General features: G+C 54.9%; 2 protein-coding genes across 6 annotated transcripts in view; one reads left to right on the top strand and one right to left on the bottom strand.

The window, feature by feature from the left end:
- ARSG (arylsulfatase G) overlaps window positions 1-7,632 on the bottom strand; it is a 27,839-nt gene extending 20,207 nt beyond the window's left edge. For 2 of the 4 annotated variants that reach the window (XM_074607448.1, XM_074607445.1), the window contains exon 1: window positions 7,304-7,632. The gene's annotated coding sequence lies outside the window, so the exon portion shown is untranslated. Of the gene's footprint in view, window positions 1-7,299 lie in introns of all 4 variants that reach the window. The other 2 variants (XM_074607449.1, XM_074607447.1) reach the window with 1 other exon arrangement.
- On the top strand, window positions 5,734-15,387 carry SLC16A6 (solute carrier family 16 member 6). Of its 2 annotated transcripts, none has more exons than XM_074607444.1 (6): window positions 5,734-6,383; window positions 8,477-8,718; window positions 9,327-9,470; window positions 10,234-10,362; window positions 11,351-12,172; window positions 12,770-15,387. In XM_074607444.1, the coding sequence occupies exons 2-6, from the start codon at window positions 8,484-8,486 to the stop codon at window positions 13,009-13,011; spliced, it is 1,572 nt and encodes a 523-aa protein (XP_074463545.1). In that variant the 5' UTR covers window positions 5,734-6,383; window positions 8,477-8,483; the 3' UTR covers window positions 13,012-15,387. The 2 variants fall into 2 exon arrangements, with proteins under 2 accessions (XP_074463545.1, XP_074463544.1); XM_074607443.1 differs by lacking the exon at window positions 5,734-6,383 and adding an exon at window positions 7,090-7,483.
- The last annotated feature ends 3,179 nt before the right edge of the window (window positions 15,388-18,566 follow it).

Genomic DNA, 18,566 nt, shown 5'->3' on the forward strand with positions numbered 1-18,566 from the left:
GAGAAACCAGACGCAATCAGGACCTGCCGGAGCCCCCCTGCACCCCGGCCCGGGGCAGAACAGCTTATCCACATGCCGAGACTTTGCCTTTGAAATTGCATTTTTTGCTGCCCGGCTCATGATGGCTCAACTGGGAAGGCCTGGGAACACAAGCGCCCCTTTCCCGCATCCATGGCCGGGGCCGGGCTGGTTTCCCGCAGTGCTGGCACCCCCGGGGAGCCGCTCTCGCCTTCCCCCCCGAGCGCTGCGGGGCGCACAGCACCACGGGGAGGGGGAAAGGTGCAGGGCTTGCCTTCGTCTGTAACAACTGACAAGTTTCTAAAGCTCCTTTTTCAAATTTAGTCCTGCTCACGCCCCCCCACCGCTGCCGGGCGGCCAGGGCAGGGGACAGAGCCCCTGCGGGCAGCAGCCCCCGCTGCCGGCCATGGGGCACCGGGAAGGAGCAGAAATGCAGAAATCCAGGCAAACTCAGAAGGCAATAAACCCCAGAAACACCTGGGCTTACGGGATTAAGGCTGTACAGTTCATTAGGGCAGGATTAGGCTTCCAGTGGTGGAGGGGTTCAGGGACAAACACCCCACAGAGCGGTGGCAGAGACGGAGCCCTGAAACACAACGTCTTGAGCACAGCGCTACGGCCAAAGGGAGATGAGCTGCAGAGATCTGCCAAATCCCTGCCAAACCTCGCGTGAGGAGCTCTGCTCTGGCTGCGCGGATGGTGTGGGACCTGTCCCCAGGTGGGGACAGCCAGGTGACCAGGGGCACCCAGCTGGGACGTCCCCCGTTGGCACCAGCAGCCTTGGGGGAGGAACGCGCCATGGAGGACACAGCTCCCATGGGATGGTCAACACAGCCAAGCAGGAAAATAATCATGAAGACAAACCAGGAGGACGAGGAGAGGGAATATTGGGAATACTGGAAAATTCAAGAGGAAAAGGTGACAGGAGGAGGTGGGAGAGGGAATATGATGAGCCCCATCTGTAGGCCAAGAGGTTTGTAGCTGGCAAAGCAAATTATTCCCAGGTTTCGCCGTTCACATCTTTAAAAGCTTTGGGCTGTCACTCAGATGAGCAGCGTCAGGACTCTCGGTGTAGCACTGCAGTGATCAGGGCTGTGACTCCATTCATAATTCATAGCCCAGAGCATCAATTTATGAACTTCCATCTGAGGGCCTCGAAGCTCTCGGTACATTAATTAAGGGGGGCAGGATGCGGTGGGTCCGTGTGCTGAGCCGTGGCTGAGGCTGCTTGAAAGGAGCAGCCCTGCTTGGGTCCAACACCCCGCGCTGGGGCTGAGCCCCGTCGGACCGAGGAAAGCACGGACTTGGGTGGAACAGCACGGATTAACCCGGGCACGGCCCAGCCCCGTCTCAGCCCTCTGGCTCTCCGCAGGGCGATGGAGCGGGAGATCGCCCAGCACTGGAATTGGGTTTTGGGGAAAAATAAAGGGACAAAGTTCAGCTGAGCCCCACAAAACCATCCCAGCTGAGCCGTGCCTGAGGCGGGTGGTGCTCACCCTTTCCAGGAAGCCACACCACATAATCCTACCCTTTGGATCCCGTCCTGTCCCCAGGGGGTGGCCCTGAACCGCACAATGTGCCTTGGGGACCCCCATCACCACCTGCAGCCACCCAGGAAAGCCCAGCAGAACCCAAGGGAGCCGAACCCACGTTCGCCCACAAACCTCTGCGCTTTCCATTTGCTCTGGGGAGGGACACCAGGATGACACGGCCAACAAAAACAATCCAACCCATTTTCAGAGGACACACTCTTCTCTCTGAATTACAGGGGAAAGTCACCCAGGGCTGAAATTTATGCATTAGCGTCAGGCGAAACTTCTTGATCTCTGATGCTCAGAGGCCATTTGAAGGAGAGGTGGAACACAGCCCGCGGAAGGTGGGATGTGCTGGCGCGGCTCTTGCCAGGCTCCTGCAGAACCGTCCTCATCCACAGCGGATGCACGGCGGAGCACGAGGCTGCCATCTTATAACTATTTTTGCCAAAATAATAAATGACTCAGAAGAGATTCCCCCAGACTGCCTATGGTTGTTGCGGCACCTTGTTTCGTGCCAAGCAGGAAATGCTGCACCGGTGGTTCCAGCCCCATGAGCTGCCTGGGCAGAATCTCATCCAAGAACCAAGGCTTCTGGAGAACCGGCACCGGCACCGCGCTCCTCACCGCGATGGGCTGTGGGCACCGGCATCGCTCGGGCTGGACCCTGTGCACCCGGGCTTCGTGGCACAATTAAATAAATAAAATACAGTGCATTTTTGCAAGCCAGACAAGGCGGTTTGCAGAAAGACGAGGGATAAGTCGAAACCAGATAAACCAGTTTAGAAAAGCCCCAAAGCCTCTTCAACCAGTGCTGCTCGGGGCTGGTCCCAGGGCAGGGGAGATGCCTCCTGGCCTTGGGGATGCCACCACGGGCCGTGCCACCACCGAGTGGCCACAGCCCAGCACTGGGAGTATCTGTCATGTATTCATTACACATTAACCAGAAGTTTACAAATCTTGGGGCCAGCACGATCATTTTCACATTTTTCACATTCTTTCACATTTTCACGCCTGCCTGGAGAGCAAAGCAGCAGCCGGAGCCCAGAAAAACCTGCCGCCCTTTGAAGCACGGCCGGCTGTGCCGAGCCGTCCCCTGCCAGCACCCGGGGCTCGCACCCCACCCGGGGCGTCACAGCTCTCATCTCCGGCCCAAACCCGCGCCGCCGGCCCTGCTCTCCTGCCGAAAGCCTCGGCAGGCATCCCCGTCCCGGCTGCCAGGAGCGGGGAGATAAGGACACACAGCAGGGGATGGGAAATTCAAACCGGAGCAGGCACCCGCTGTTATCCCCGCAGCACCCTGGGGGCTCCCAGCGTCACCCCTCCTGCCAGCTGGGGTCAGGGAAACTGAGGCAGGCAGGCAGAAGCCATCACTCGAGCTGTGTGCTGACCCCACGCTGCCGAGTGACGCTGGATGGGGACATGTCCCCATGGCATGGCCCGCGGCACTGACCCCAACCCCAGCGGGGACCCACAGCCTGGAGGGGATGGACGGTGGCACATCCCGGCAGGCGCAGCTGAAAACAGAAAAACAGAAAAAAAAAATCCTCCTTTTGTTTCCAAACTAACCACGCACAGATTTTTATTTTTGATTTGAGCACAGCAACGGGCAGCAGGTGCCTCCTGAGGGCTTTTTCCGTGGGGCAGAGGGTGGACAAGCTCTGCATCTGCCCCGTTAGGACTCCTCGGTCCCAGCATGTTTACCAGCAAAGCTCCATTCCCGGTACAACTGTCCTGACAATGCTCTGAACAGAGTCAAGACTTTATTCCAGGAAAAGGTTTTCTACTGGAATAGTTTATACTAGTTCCCCTAACAGAATAAGCAGCACCGACAAAAACATACTTCTGCAGATTTACTAGGATTTCTGCCAGCTCCTGAGACAGGAGAATGTTTTTCACCCATCTAACTGCTAGGTCTTTCAGAAAAAACATTACACATGCCGAGCAGGGCTGGGCGAACCCCAGCAGAATAAATGAACTGGAAGTCCCTGACCCATCCGGCGGCGGAGAGCGGGGGCCCGCGCTCCCTTTCTGTTTGCAGCCTGCCCTGTTTTCCAGCTCCCGGCTGATTTATGCCCGCTGACGGGACGCTCGCTCTCCTTCGCTATGGTTTACAGAGCCCTCAAACACCGGCCACGCACCCGGGCTGGGAACGGTGCAAAAGTTCTCGGGAAGACGGAGAAGAAGGACCTGGTGTAAGTCGCTGCCAGGCACGGGACGGACCCACGTCGGATGTGTCGGGGCAAAGCGTCCCAGCCAGACGTGGCCAAACCCTCTCCGAGGGAAAACCCCCCTGAAATGGGCAAACGACATGGGGGGAAAAAGCATTTCAGAGCAGAGCTGCAAAGCGCTGGGCCAGAGAGGCTGCAGCCCCCAGCCATCAGCCCCGTCCCTCCCACGGGCCCCCTCCGGCCCCACATCGCTCCCCAAAGCCTTATTGGAAAGCCCAAAGGAAAGGAACGAGAAGGTGAAGCAGAGACAGATGCAAAGTACTGACAAGAAATACCAAGGAGTAAATCGCCTTTGTTTTTTCATGCCAAAGATATTTGCATTCTTATTTCTCCCCTGGAGGCACAAACCTCTTTTGTTGTCCCATAACCACTTGCACTGTCGCTGCCAGAAAGAATTACAGCTCGGGGAGGGTGACCCATTCTCAAGAAAAAGCTTGTGTAACGGGATATGGGCTCTTTGAGGCCAGACAAGGTGGTCGCCTTTTAATCCGTACCCGGGAAAGGCATAACCCCTCAGAGGAAGGGGTTTCCCACGGGACAGGGCGATACGGGGCTCCCCAAGGACACACAGGACACAGTCCCCATCGCTCCCCATGGCCCAGCACCTGGATTTTAGCTGTTTTAGGACAGGACTGCAAGGGGTGAAGCTTCCGAAACCTCCCTGTGAGGACAAGAGCACCAGTGGCTTGCTGGAGGCAGCGGCCGTTGGACCAGCATTGCCATGAGAAACCAGCGGCAGCTTTCTCCAAGTTACCAAGCAAAAGCAATAACTAATTTTCCTGGTTTGTCAGAAGTCGGCAGAATTTCACTCCCGCTGCCCACTACCCTTACCTGCGCCCCCCCAATTCCAACTCCTCTTGTGAACAAAAAAAAAGAAAAAAATGAACCCACGAGAAGGGACTCCTGCCAAATCAAATGTGGCAGCCCTTGCTGGTGGGTGAGGCACCGAAGGAACATTTTAACCCGGGTAGTTTTTCCAGGGGTACGAACCAGGATCGACAGGTTGCACTTTGACCCAGCGAACGGCGGTGAGGTCCCGGGCCAGCGCGGGAGGGCAGGTGAGGAGGGGACTGGTCACCCCCCCCAACTCCGAGCCCTCTGCTATTACCTGTGGGCAAAAGTCCCTCGCCCACGAGCAACGGTGCGAGGCTCCGAAACTTCCCCAGCAAAGTCCGTCCGCACCCAGCACATCGTCACCAGTACCGGGATGCAGTGGCACAGCGAGCCGGGAAACACAGCGCTGTCAGTGTTCTCCCTCTGTTTTTCCCATTTCAGGGAAATTTAGGGGAAACCCTAAAGAGCTCATCGCTTTAGCTCCATCCTCCTTTGCCAGGCACTGCTGGGAAGGACCCGTGCCCCGTGCTCTCTGTGACAGATGTCTGACTCCCCCTGCTCCTTTCCTCCCTCATCCATATACGTGGTTAGTCGGTCTCGCCTGCTTCCAGTTTGACTCAAAAATTCCTACTTTTTAAGTTCCCTACATAAGGGAAGCGTTTTCCCCTAAAAATGCAACACGCACTCTGTGCAATACTGGAGCACAGAGGGGACGAGCACACGTCAGCGTCCTCAGAAATGGTGTGCAGGACTTCAGCATGTGCTCAGCCCTGTCCCAGTTGCTCCTGTTCCGTCCCAGTTGCTCCTGTCCCATCCCCAGCACCTCACATGGCGAACGGGACCGCAGGCAGCCTGACCCCGGGATGCTCCGGGTACATCATCAGCGCTGCATCCCGACCCCGAGACGGTCGCGGCACTGCATCCCACTGCTGCGGGGTGAGGCGGAGGGAAGCCGGCGTCCGGATCCTGGCCACGCTGCCCAAAAAAAGGGCCTAAAGCGTGCGGGGGACACCCTTTGCTTGCCCCCCCCCCCCCCGCCCCCCCGCCCAAATTTGCACCACCTCATCCCTTTTCCCATCAGGAGATCGAGGCCTTTTCTGCAAACGACGGGCTTCAAAACTTCGGCACCAAACCGGAGCGGGCTCCGAGAGCCCCCGCCGTGAGGTGGGGGGGGACGGGGGACGCCGCCAAACCCGCTCGCGGCGCCGCTCACCGAGGGCAGCGCCGGCAGCACGGGCGGGGGGGGGGGGCTCACCCCCATCATCCCTTTGCACAGGCCGAGTTTTTGTCCCCCGCCGACCCCGGGAGAAAACGGCGCCCACCCCCGCCGCGCCGAACCGGCGGGGACCCAGCGCCGCTCCAGCCGCGGCCGCCCCCGCACCGGGGGGGAGCCCGGACCGCTCCGGCAGGTGCCGGTGCCGGCGGGGGAAGGCGGGGGGAGGGCGGGGGGGCTGGCAGTAGGACCGGAGGGGGGGTGTCCGCCCACCCCCCCGCCGGCAGCACCGCCCCTCCCCGCACACGCGGTGCCGGCGCTGGGGCGAGCCGGGCCCAGCGCGCACATGGCGCTGCGGAGCCGCCGGCGGAGACCGGCTCCAGCCGGTATATAAAGGGCTGGGAGCGAGCGCCGAGCAGCCGCCGCCGCGGGCAGCGGGGAGCAGCAGCGGCCGGAGGCCGGCGGGCAGCGGGGCCGCCTCCTCTCGCCGCCCCGGGTCGCCCAGCCCCGGCCATGGGCAGCCCCTAGCCCCGCCGCAGCAGCCAGCGCCGCCCGGTGAGTGGGCTCCCACCCGGGGACTGGGGAGGGGGAAGGTGTGTGGGGGGGCTTTGTTCGCTTTTTTTTTTTTGTTTTTTAAATTTTTTTTTTTAATTATTATTATTTTTCCTGCCTTTTTGCTTCCCTCCCCTTTTTTTTCCGCATCCTTTTATTTTTAGCTGGCGGCGCCCGCCGAGGAGCCGGTGCGGCGGTGGCGATGCAGAAATCAGGTCTGAAATGTTCGGAAAGTGATGCAGGGAAACGGGGGGGAGGGAGTAGGGGCGGCCGCGCCGGGCCCCTGAGCTCTGGCATTTTAATTTTTATTTTTCCCCCCCCCATCGTAATTTTTATCTTTTTAAATGCACATAATGTACGCCAAGGTTTGTGGCTTGGTTGTTTTTTTTTTGGTTTGGTTTTTTTTTTCCGCTTCTAAACAGCGTGCTTCCTTCTAATCTAATCTCCCCCATGCCTTGTGCAGTGACACAGGAATTCATTGCAGCCCCGGTGCCTCTCTCGAAGAGGGGGGTGGGTGGTGGTGGGTATCCAGGCACTTCCCACAAACTTTGGGCAGAGGCTCAACTCCCGCCTGGGCACACGGCGGTGGTCCTGCCTGTGCCCCCCCCGACCCCCCCGGGCTGCCCCTCGTCCCCGTCCCCCCCCGCCCCGGGCTGCAGCAGAGCCTGGGCGCAGGCAGCACCGGAGGGATGCAGGAGCCCACGCCTCGCTCCATCCCTCGGCCCCCCAGGGAGCACCCACCATGCAGCACCGCAGAGGGGTCCGCGGGGAGGAGTGTGTGTGAGCTGAGACACCCCCCTGCCCCTTTTAGGGCATCCCTCGGGTGGGTCCCTGCATCCCCCCCGCCCCAGCCAGGCTCCCGCGGGGCCGCTCACGGGTCCCCGGTGGGCGCCGGTGGCCACCGGGAACGCGCACGCACTCGCCTGCTGCCGCTCCGTGGGAAGTTCCCCGGTGGGCTGGGGGGAGCGCGGCCGGAGCCGCCGGGGCTTCCTCCGCCGAGAAAGTGGTGCCGATGAGCTGGAGGAGAAAATGGAGGAGGGAAATGCCTGGTGGCTGCCGGGGACGGCGGCGCGGGGAGGAAACGCCGCCCGCAAGAGCCGCAGGTTCGGGCTGTGCCCGGGACGGGGCGGGCGCGGGGCCGGGGGCAGCCCGCGGGGCGGGGGGCCGGCAGCCCGCGGGGCGGTAGCCCACGGCCACCTCGCGGTCCCCTGCCGGGGTGGCCGCTGGGCCCGACCCCGGGACTGTGTCCCGTCCTTCCCCTCCTCCCCGCGCAGGTGTGGCAGCGCTCGAGTATGGCGAGGAGCGGGACAAAAACTGTCCCCACGGCCCCCGGGTGACACGGGGCAGGGATGAAGAGACCCCCTCGTGCCTTAGGGGGGGGCTCCCTGGAGCCCCCCGGCAGCCCTTGGGGGCTTCAGCCTTCTCCTGCCCTGGGGGGTGGCGGTGACCCCCGAGGGCTGCAGGGGACAGCACGGGGAGCTGGTGGCAGCAGGGGTGTCCCCACCCCCTGTTGTCAGGCTGCAGCCCTGGAGCAGCCATTTTGGGGAACGGGCAGGTTCCTGAGGAGTTACCGTCACCCCGAGGGCCAGCGGCCCCTGGAGGGGTTTAGGACGCCGCAGGGTGCGATGGTGAGTTGTGGGGTTGACCAACCCTGCAGCAAATGGGTGACACCAAGGTGTCACCGGCCACCCTGGACCAGGCAGGAGGGTGCGGTGGGGAGGATGGGCGCTCCTGGGGAGTTCCTGCGGCTCCGCCAGCCCGCGCTGGGTCCTGCGGCGGATCCTGCACAAGCTGCATCCATCCACCCCCGTGCACCGAAACACAGATGACAGCTCCCGGGTGCTGGGGTTTGCAGATGGGAACAGCTCACCCGGGCGCCGAACGGAGAGTGTTTGTCCTGGGCTCAAAGGGCACCAGCAGAAACGAGCCCGGGCAGTCACAGAGGCAGAAACTTCAGCCCAACTCCTGCATTTAATCCCTCAGCAGCACAGGGACCGGCTGGCGGTGCCTTAGGGATGCTACAGTTGCCAGGCCGTGCTTCTTTCAGCAAAATTCATCTTAAACTGATGCCTGGCTCTTTCTCCCTTCTTTTCCAGATCAAAAATGACGGTCAAAGCTGTAAAAATGCCGTGCACTGCTCCAAATGTTTATACTAAAGTGCCTGACGGAGGATGGGGTTGGACAGTTGCTTTTGCTTTCTTCTTTGTGGAAGCTCTAACGTACGGCATTATAAAATCGTTTGGTGTCTTCTTTAATGACCTGATGGAAAGCTTTGATGAAACCAACAGCAGGATATCCTGGATAATATCCATATGTGTGTTTGTACAGACCTTCACAGGTAAGAGGAGCAGGTGTTTGGTGTGTGTGCGAGGGGCAGTCGTGCTGCTGACCCAGCGTACGAGGACCTGGGACTTCTGTGTGTCTAATGGCTCCGCTGTAAGTGACAGCCATAGAGCCCAGGCGCTGCGTGCTCCTGAAAGACCAAGAAATGTCTGTCTCAGGCCTTTGAGCCCCAACTCATGTCCTTCTGCGTGGCACAAGGACACGGTCCGTGTCACTGAGCCTGGCCCAGCCTCATCAGCAAGGGGTGAAAACCAGAGTTTTGTAAGCTAACTTTGTAGTGAAAAGGATTAGAAATAACTTGAGCCTCGCTGAAATCCACGGGTGTCTGTGGATGTTGCTGCAGGTCTGTCCCAGGCTGCCACGTGCCCACCTCAGTCTCTTCTGATGTTTTTATTTTAGCACATCCTAAATGCTGTGAGCTGTGCAGAGCTCCAAGGATGGCTGTGGGGTGACACTCTACTGCATGAGGCCAACTAGCAGGGGAGGTGGCATGTCTCTGGGACATGGGCAGGGGTACGAGAAGAGCCTCTGAAGGAGATGGTAGCTGGTGAAGCTGCTGACTTGGGTGTTGACCACGGCTCTCTTCCTCTCCCACCCATCCAGCTCCGCTGTCGACGGTCCTCAGCAATCGCTTCGGCCACCGCTTCGTGGTGATGGCCGGAGGGGTGCTGATCAGCACTGGCATGGTCACCGCCTCCTTCGCCCGTACTGTTGTGGACATGTATGTCACCATCGGCATCATCTCTGGTGAGTCGTCCTGTTCCCATACCTTCCGAATGCTTCGCTCGCTCCTGCGGCTTCCTGCAAGCGTGGCTCTGGCCTGGGGGGTTTTACTTGCCTGGACACGGGGAGTGCTTGGGAAATGCTGCTGCCCCTTCTGGGCTGAGCTCACCCTCTGGTGGAGTTGGTGACCTGGGCTCGAGGCTTGACTTTCTGCCCCGTGTCACCCTGGGGACCACCTTGGGACTTGGTCCTGCAGACCACTGCGCTAGCGTAGCTGCACTGATTGCTTCCGATTGACCGGGATCGCTGGGGAGATAAAAGCTGTTCATGGGGTCAAATCCTCTAACCTCTCCTCTATCTTGTCTTTTTTTTTTTTTCCTTCTTCTTTCTGGTACTTTCCCCCTCTCCCACCTGGCCTGGGTGTCCTGCTCGCATCCGTGGCCAGGAGCTTGCCTCGCTTAGGGGAGCGACTCAAAGTCTTTAAGCAGATGAGGTCCTCAAAGTGGACCCTGCTGGCTGCTGGGGAACAGAAGGCATTATCTAGCAGGTTTGGGAGGTTGGGTCTCTTGTTTTTTGTCTTTTCATTCTTTTTTTCTTTTCCCCCCTCCAATGTTAAAAAAAAATAACATTCTGGTTTCCCCAATGATTTTCTTCCAGGGTGACTTGCCGAGTTGGCCGAAATGATACTGTAATCTCGCCACTGGGAAACCTGACTTAACGTGTTCTCGCATCGGTGTTTCCCCCTCCTTTACTTGTTGTTATGGCAATTTTTGGCATTTATTCACAGGCCTTGGATACTGCCTCTCTTTCCTACCGACTGTCACCATTTTATCACAGTATTTTGACAAAAGACGTTCGCTGGTCACAGCAGTGGCATCTACAGGGGAATGTTTTGCCGTCTTCTCCTTTGCACCAGGTACAGTGCCCGAATGCCGCGAGTTCCTACCCGCACGCCTAAAGCACGGCACTGCTCCCGCCCTTTCCCCGAGCAAATGGGAGCCAAAAGCCATCGATACCGGGTGCTTGCGGCTCTTCCCATGAGCGAAAGCCCACGGGTGGTTGCTCACATGCCCGTGGCACTCCTGCCCTGCAGGCAGGGTTACATGTAATCCTAGAGACGGGTCTGAGGATGGCTGAGCTCTCCCAGCATCGCCTGCCAGAGCGGGACGTGCCTCGCTGATACGCAGCCCGCCGGGCTCCCTATATAGATCTTGCAGGCTAAAAATAAGACCGAGAAACTTCAGCTATTTAAAACACAAGGCAGTACACAGCACTGCTCCTAAAGGTTAGTGGGCTCGTGCTTAGCACAGGCTGCCAAACCCCTCCAGCCTTACGGGGACCTGTCCCCAGGCAGCGCGTCCCTGTCACCGCCTGTCCCCTGCAGTTCAGGTGGTCTTCTGCTCTCCACGCTGTCAGCCCGTACCCGTTGCAAGGCTGCTCTGATTGCAAATGAAGGCTTGTAATTAAGCAGTGACATGCACCTTTGGGGAGAGCTAAGAGACTTCCTCTAGTAGCTGGTTTCAGGGTGGGGTCAGCAGAGAGAGGAAACTCCAACGTTGAGTTCGCTCCCATTCACTAAAAATAACACCACCTTCGTTCTCGCGCATCCCAAAGTCACTGGGACCTCAAAAGCGGCTACCTAGAGGATGGCTTCTGCTAGCCAGATGTTAAACGCAACTTCTGGCTCTGGTCTGGTGCAGCTGATGGGAGGAATGTGGGCGCCAGACCCCTGGGTGGCCCTGGGCAGGAGGGAGCCCTGCTCAGCCCCTGCAAGAGCTGAGGGCTTGGGACCCTCCGGTGATGAAGCTTCAGTTACTTCCCTAGCCATAAATTCAAAGAGCTCCTTGGCGTAACTACAGGCTTTTCTAGTTACACTTTCTTCCTCTTCTGCCCTCTTCCCCCAGCGATTACTGCTCTGAAGGAGCAGATTGGCTGGAGATACAGCCTCCTTTCTGTGGGGGTGCTGCAGCTGAGCATCGTCATCTGCGGATCGCTGCTGAGACCCATTGTCATCAAGGAGCAAGAAGAAGTGAAAGCACAGCCTCCAGAAGAGCCCACGGAGACAAAGTACATGCTTGAAAACGAGCAAACACGCACCTCAATAGAGTCCATAGACTCAGGAGTAGAAATAACTACCTCACCCAGCAATGTGCCTGGAAAAACCAAAGCAGAGCCGAAAAGTGAAGAACCAAAGGAACACGTACAGATCCTTGTTGAAAATAACAGCACCCCACCAGAACCAAAAACCAAACTACTGGACTTTTCTGTGATGAGAGACTATAGCTTTATCTGTTATGCATTCTTTGGCCTGTTCGCTACCCTGGGCTTCTTCGCTCCCTCCCTCTACATCATTCCCCTGAGCCTCAGCCTTGGCATCGGCAAAGACCACTCTGCGTACATACTGTCTGCCATGGCCATCGCAGAGGTCTTTGGAAGAATTTCAGCTGGCTGGGTTCTCAACAAAAAGCCTATCCGCAAGATCTACATCGAACTCATCTGCGTTGTTCTGCTCTCTGTAGCGTTGTTTGCCTTCCCTTTTGCCTCTGAATTCTGGGGCTTGATGACATGTAGCGTATTTTTTGGGTTCATGCTGGGAACGGTAGCGGGCACCCATATTCCCCTCCTGGCAGAAGACGACGTGGTTGGCATCGCAAAGATGTCTTCTGCGGCTGGAGTCTACGTCTTCATTCAAAGCTTAGCTGGGTTGGCCGGACCACCCCTTGCAGGTAACTCTAAAACTTTCATCTTGTATTTTTTTGGTATGTTTGACAGCCAGTCTCTGTCTAGAAAGCGTTCTGGCAGCCCTAAGCATAGTACTACCCGAAAAGCCCTGCAACTAGTATTAGGAGGCTCTCGGAGCCAGAAGACTGCTGCAATGCAGCTCTGCAGAGCCCCACCGATGAGGCAGCCTCCACCGAGGAACCTCAGCGGGAAGGAAAACACTGCAGTGCTCCCCTGCTCCTGTTAGAAACCCAGAACTGGCATCACCTCAGGCTCTAGCGAACGGCAGAGACGAATCGCTCTCGCTGTGCGTGTGTTTCTGCCACACCCTGCGGAAAGGTGAAGTCTCTACTGTAATAAACGGATGCATCTCGGGCTTAGCGTCCCTGCGGTGCCCAAAGGGTTCCTGACTTGCCCGAAGACGACACTACACACCCCCGAACACGATGCTTTTACTTTAAGGTCACATCTGTTTGCCACTGAGTATCTTCTGGTTACAAATAAAAAGGTGCAGCGGTACCAGGATTAAAAATCCTGTAGGAGGGATGGACGGGCGAGGGAGACTCGGTTCTGGCTAACTGCTGTAAATGTGTTTTCCGTAGGTGTCTTAGTGGATACGACACAGAACTACAGCTCAGCCTTTTACTCCTGCGCTGCTGGCATGGTCCTGGGTGCCGTGTTCCTGGCCCTGGTGAGACCCTGCAAGGCCGGGCTGTGCCAGCGCCAGCAGCAGCGCGCGGAGGAGAGCGCGCCCGAGGTCCTACCAGACCTCCCAGATGACTTTATTGAAATGGATATCGGAAAAGCAGAAAATTCAGGAAAAGGCTGTGACGGCGTGGCATAAAAAAAAAAAAGGCAAACCAACCTGCTCCTCCTCCATCTAATGTACTCGGCGTAAGACTGGGGAAAACATCAGCTCTGCTCCACGTTTTAAAACTACATTCTAAAGGGAATGTGAAATTTTAAATGTGAACAGTTGCTACCAACAACTTTTTTTTTATTATTATTAGGAAGAACTTTTCTTAACCAACAATGGAAAGCTCCACAGAAAATATGGATAGCCACATAAGAATAACTTCTGTCTAGCATGAAGATGTGATGCGCACTCCTGCTTTCCTGATAACAAACGTAGGTAAAGGTTCAGCTCATCCCAGGAAAACTGAGAACAGCAACAGCAGAAGCAGCTCAGCCTCTGGCTGTCCTCACCCACCCCCGCCGCAAATTCCACGCAGTCAAGAAACCGGTGACACGAACTGGAGACGAGCATTTTGTACGCCACCAGTAGCCAACCGAATCCTCTTCGGGAAGAGTATGGACTCGCGTTTTCGATTTGAGGAGGAGGCTAGGCTAGACAGCTGACTTAAACCATTGCTAGTGTTCTTCTAATTAACTTGAACATCACAAATGCTGGGAAATCGGAGGCTCCGTATGTCTTTATGGCCAGTCATTACTGCACGTATTTCATGAGATCATTTTTCTCCTCCCGACTGGTATCCTCATAACTGTTTTCTATTGATAGTCAGATCTGACGTACTGTTTCTAATTTAACTAGTATTTATTAATTTATTCTAAGATTGTTAAAGGAGGTTAGCTTAAATAACAGGAGAGGAAAAATGATCTTTTGCATAACGGAAAGCTGTCTTTACATCAAATCCCTATCTTGTATTGCTAGCTTGTGAAATTGTTGGGGAAACTTAATCTTACAGCATAGAGTGTAGCTGTTTTTAATAGGTAGGTCTTAGGTAACCCAGTTTTTATTTTAAAAGGAAAAAAAAAAATAATAAACTACAGATCCAGCATCTCTTTCCATAAGGCCTCAGCTGGTGTCAGCAGACCCAGCTCGGCTGCCGTAACCAGCCCACCCCACAGGGAGGATTTGGCCCAGTATGTCTTAATGTACCCAAACCCTTCCCTTACTGGTGCACAAGAAACCTCTGCCGCATCCCGGGGTGAGCGTGGAACCCCCACGTTACCCGGCCCCTGGGAGCCATACCCCCTTTCCCGGCTCCCCCAAAGTCCGCAAAAGGCTTCTTTTATTTTTTATGTGTGTGTTTTTTTTGTTGTGGTTTTTTTTTTTTTTAGCTGCTGACTTCAGTGAGCAATGATCTGGAGTCTGTGCACAGCCACGGCGTGAAGGGAGTGACAAAAGACACCACCCTCGCTCTTCGTTTAGTCTTAATGGGAGAGATCCCCACTCGCAGTGACACAAGCTTGCTCACCCCACCTATATGCATCCTAACGCCTCTAGGCAACTCAGGGGGACAAATACAACAAGTCTGTTTTGGTTTGGGGGCGGGGAAAAAAAAAACCCAAACCCAAACCAACGTTTCTGTGTATTTAAGTGGAAGTGGCATCACGCATTAACTGCTAACGCTGACCTGTCTGTATTTTACCAGCCATAGAAATGTGGGACAATCTTTTCAAAAAAAACAAAACAAACAAACAAAAAAAACCCAACAACCCTCTTTCTGGGAAGGTGCTTGATTTGTTTTTTTCTGTCTTAGATGTCCAAAAAAAAAAAAAAAAGATAGAAAACCAGGCACTCTTGCAACCAAGTGGCTAGAGCAATTCATCCTCACTGCCCGGGACCTGCGGTCTCGCGTCCTTCCTCTGCCTCAGCACTTTATCACGGCCAGCAGAACCTCGCTGCGTTGCACCCAGGACTGGAAGACCCCTTACAGACAACTAGAGTTTTGTGAAATCAGTGAGTAAATGAACAAATAACGATGTTGCATTAAGATGTACTTTTTTTTTTATTTATTGTTAATTTATGATACTTCAAGCATTTTGGTAAATGTTCTGTAGACTATAATTGTAAGATTATCGAAGTCTTTGTGATACGAGACCTCACTACAGCACTTTGCTATTACAACTCTGCTTGGAAGTGGAATAAGGCCTCCAGGTTTTGCGTGTGTGTGGAAGCTCCCTGCTCTGCAGATTTGCGAGGTTCTACTGTAATTTAACTATTTTTTTTTTTATACCACGATTTCCAGTACAGATCCAATAATACGTTTGTCACTGACCTCACAGTACGTTTCTGTTCCTGTCTGTGTCGCGGCACGAGCAGGGGAGCGAGTGCGAATGTGTGTGTGCGGGAGCCCCAGAAGCAGGCTTTAATGCGTTCAACGCGGGATTTACTGATTTGTTCGTAACGTACCTAGTGGACTCTGGAAATACTCTAAAACACTGAGTTTTGCAATAAACTTTTTTTTTGGTTTTTTTGGGGGTTTGTTTTCTTTTTTTTTTTTTTTTTTTCTTCAATAAAGACAAGGAAGGCGCTTCCCTCCTCTCCCTCTGCGCCATCCCCGGGACCGGCCTGGGCCACCCTTGGACCCGTGGGGTGGTGGCAGGATCCGGCTGCCGCTTGCCCTCCCCGCGGGGCTCCCGCCAGCCTGGCCGTCACACGCCGCTTCCTCAGCCCCGAGGAGCGTGTTTACCCTGCGAATTGGGCAATCCCCGCGTTCTTTTAAAGGAGTTGCTTGGAAGCTGGTGGCTTAGTGCTGACCTCGAGGGTCCTCTCGTAAACCCTTACCCGGGGAGGGCTGATTAGGAGGAGCCTTTCCTTCTGCTGAGTGGGAACGGAATTGGTGGCACTTTGGAACATTCTCCTCGCGTCTTCAAGAAGCAGTGCAATCATGTAATTATTTTATCATCTCGGAATTGCAGAATACTTTCTCCGTGCCAGGCTAGGCAGCTCATGTATCAGAAATCAAGCTACTAAATAGCAGGGTAGTCCCAGTGAAGGGCAATTTTCTCTCCCTCAAACTTCATGTCTTTTTACACCAGCTGAGATACGCCCTTCCCTCCTTAGCCCCTAACTTTTGTATCGCCAAACCCTCCGAGGAGAAACGCAGCTTAATCCCAAACATCAATGCACGTATCAGGTTTGCAGATGAACCACTTGAAGAAATCATCACGCCACTGATACGTAATTAAGTGCAATTTGTTTTCATTCCTGTTGCAAAAGTCCGAGAACAGAGGTGATGGCGCATGCAAGTGGCGCAGACTTAACGCAAATACCAAAGTCCTGGGAAGCTAATCTGTCTCCAAATTTGACTCTGGCTCAATTACAGCAGTGAACAAACACTATTTGCAACAACTTCCTCAAAAACAACCCCAGAGAAAAAAAAAAAGAAAAGCATTACAAAGGCTGCACACTGTTTGCATAAATAAAAGCACATAAAACTGCAATGCTATCAGATCTCTCCCGGTGCAGAAACAATTTTGAGTCATTTTTCCCACCTGGTTTAAATTAATTGCCCACGACCTCCTCTGTTACCCTGGTACAAAGGCGTCAAGGCCGGAACAGAATAGGATAAGAATACTTATTTTTATTCAGTAGCATCGTATATCTACTTTGTCCCGGTAAATCAGAGGACAACGTGGGGCAGAACTCACTTCTGCAAGCCTCGGTATTCCTCTCAAAAGTGGTTGACTAAACTCTCGCAGTCAATGAGGCCAGTGCCAGCCAAATGTAAATAAAGGAAATTGCACAAGGTCAGCTTGCAGAAGGACAAAAAGCCCTCAGACCGTAGGTATATGTCCTTTCTGGAGCAGAAAGGAAGCTGTACAGTGGGTTTGTTTGTTGTTTTGGGGTCTTTTTTTAAAAAAAAAAAAAAACAACAACCCAACAACAAAACCATTTTTCCATTTGAAATTAAAAGGAAGGGCAACCTCCTGTTCTTTTTCACTTATTTTAGATAAGCCGACATCAGGTACTTAACAGGACAAATGAATCTTTAAAAATAGCTAAACTGGTTTTGGAAAAAAGTAAAGTAGGTGCTTACAAAACAGCTCAAATGCTTTAACGCTTCCCTTCAGATGTTACTTGTTAGCATCTGAGATCATCATTTTCCAGCTGCTCGTAGTAAACATGACCTGAATTTCGGGAGTGATGCAAGCCCAAGCAGCAGCCTTCCTCCCTCCCTCCCTCCCTCTTTAAAGCCCATCTTTAAGATGCTTCACAGGTCGGGTTTAGGAAAACATCCCTTTGACTTCTGGCTTGGTTTGAAGGCTGAGAGAGAAAGCGCTGCTGCCCGGAGGAGTTATTTTACACTGGATGTCCGCACCAAAAGGCAGGACCCCTGGTTCCCAGCGGGGTACCGCACCGGCGGCGTGTGGGAGAGGCTCCCGGGCATCCCGAGGTGCCGTCAGTGGGAGAAGGAGGTTTGCAGCGGCGATGCCTGGGTGCCTCCCGCCGATCCGGGCGACCTCTGGGGATCCTGGCAGTAAAACACGGGAGTTTTCCCCTCCCCGGTTTCACTCCCATCCACTTTTACTTGCAGGATTTGCAAAGCCGTGGCTGCGCTAGCATAAAGCTCACTCTTGCAAATTGCAGTAAGTCATCTAATAAATCAAATACAATCCCTCACCCTCCTTCCTACTGCAGTTGTCAAGCTCCAGTTACAACAATTTGTGGTAAAATATTACTCACCAGCACTTTGGCCCATGTGAGCAGCTCTGCCTCTGTAAAGACAGCCCCCTAAATCACTGCTTTGTCACAGAAGCCACAAGCATAACCAAAAGACTTATTACACACAGACGTTATGAGAATAAGGCCGAGGAGACAATAGTTTCCCTTGCTTCCTTTTTGTCAAAGCTTTCATTAATGTCGTGAACGTCTTTTTCTACTTTATCCGCCGCCGGCTGCTTGCCGCAGTCAGCCTGGCAGAGGAACGGCCCGAACCAGCCCCAAAAAGCCTGAGCAGCAACAAGACCATGTCGGGGGACGGCGAACCAGGGCGCTGAGCATCACCCTGTGCTCCTGCTTCAGCGCCGCTGGTACCCACCCTCCTGCCTCGCTGCTCCGCTAATTCGCTTTAACCTCCACCAGCTTGTGCCACGGGAAATTATCAAAGTTAGGCATTTTAAGCACTTCAAGCACATCAAGGCTTTTGCATTTTGCTGTTGATGTGGCTGCTTTTTTTGTTTTGTTTTGTTTTAAATGTTGCAAAATGAGACGAAGACCCAGAATCAACAGTGAGGAGCAAAGGCCATTTGTGAAGTGATACCTGGGGTTTGGGGACGGCAGGAGACAGGCACGGGAGGCACCGGGCAGCCAGCACCAGCGTTGCCGGGGGGGCCTTCCATTCCCACTCCTGCCCACGTACAGTAACAGGGTGATGCTCCTGCCTCAGCCGAGCATCCTCCTAACCCAATCCCTGCCGAGCACCCTCCCAATCCCTGCCGAGCACCCTCCCAACCCCCGCTGAGCACCCTCCCGCCCCTGGCCCTGGGCTCTGAGCGAGCAGAGCCATCTCCCCTCGCCGTGCCCTAACCCCCACCTCGGCAGCCTGTACACGTGGCCCCGGCTCCACCTCAACACCGTGTGCGACGGTAGCGATGGTTTCCTACAGTGGGTATAAACTGACTGTAAATGAAAGACCAAATATCGCAGTG

The sequence above is a fragment of the Larus michahellis genome, chromosome 14 (assembly GCF_964199755.1).
Source record: "Larus michahellis chromosome 14, bLarMic1.1, whole genome shotgun sequence".
In the NCBI taxonomy this organism is placed as follows: Eukaryota; Metazoa; Chordata; class Aves; order Charadriiformes; family Laridae; genus Larus; species Larus michahellis.

Excerpts from the sequence above, each read along its gene's own strand:
- SLC16A6 (XM_074607443.1), top strand. The coding sequence starts at position 7,410 with ATGGAGGAGGGAAATGCCTGGTGGCTGCCGGGGACGGCGGCGCGGGGA. Across the intron at positions 8,719-9,326 it reads GTTTGTACAGACCTTCACAG|CTCCGCTGTCGACGGTCCTC; the intron begins GTAAGAGGAGCA and ends CCACCCATCCAG. Across the intron at positions 12,173-12,769 it reads GGCCGGACCACCCCTTGCAG|GTGTCTTAGTGGATACGACA; the intron begins GTAACTCTAAAA and ends TGTTTTCCGTAG.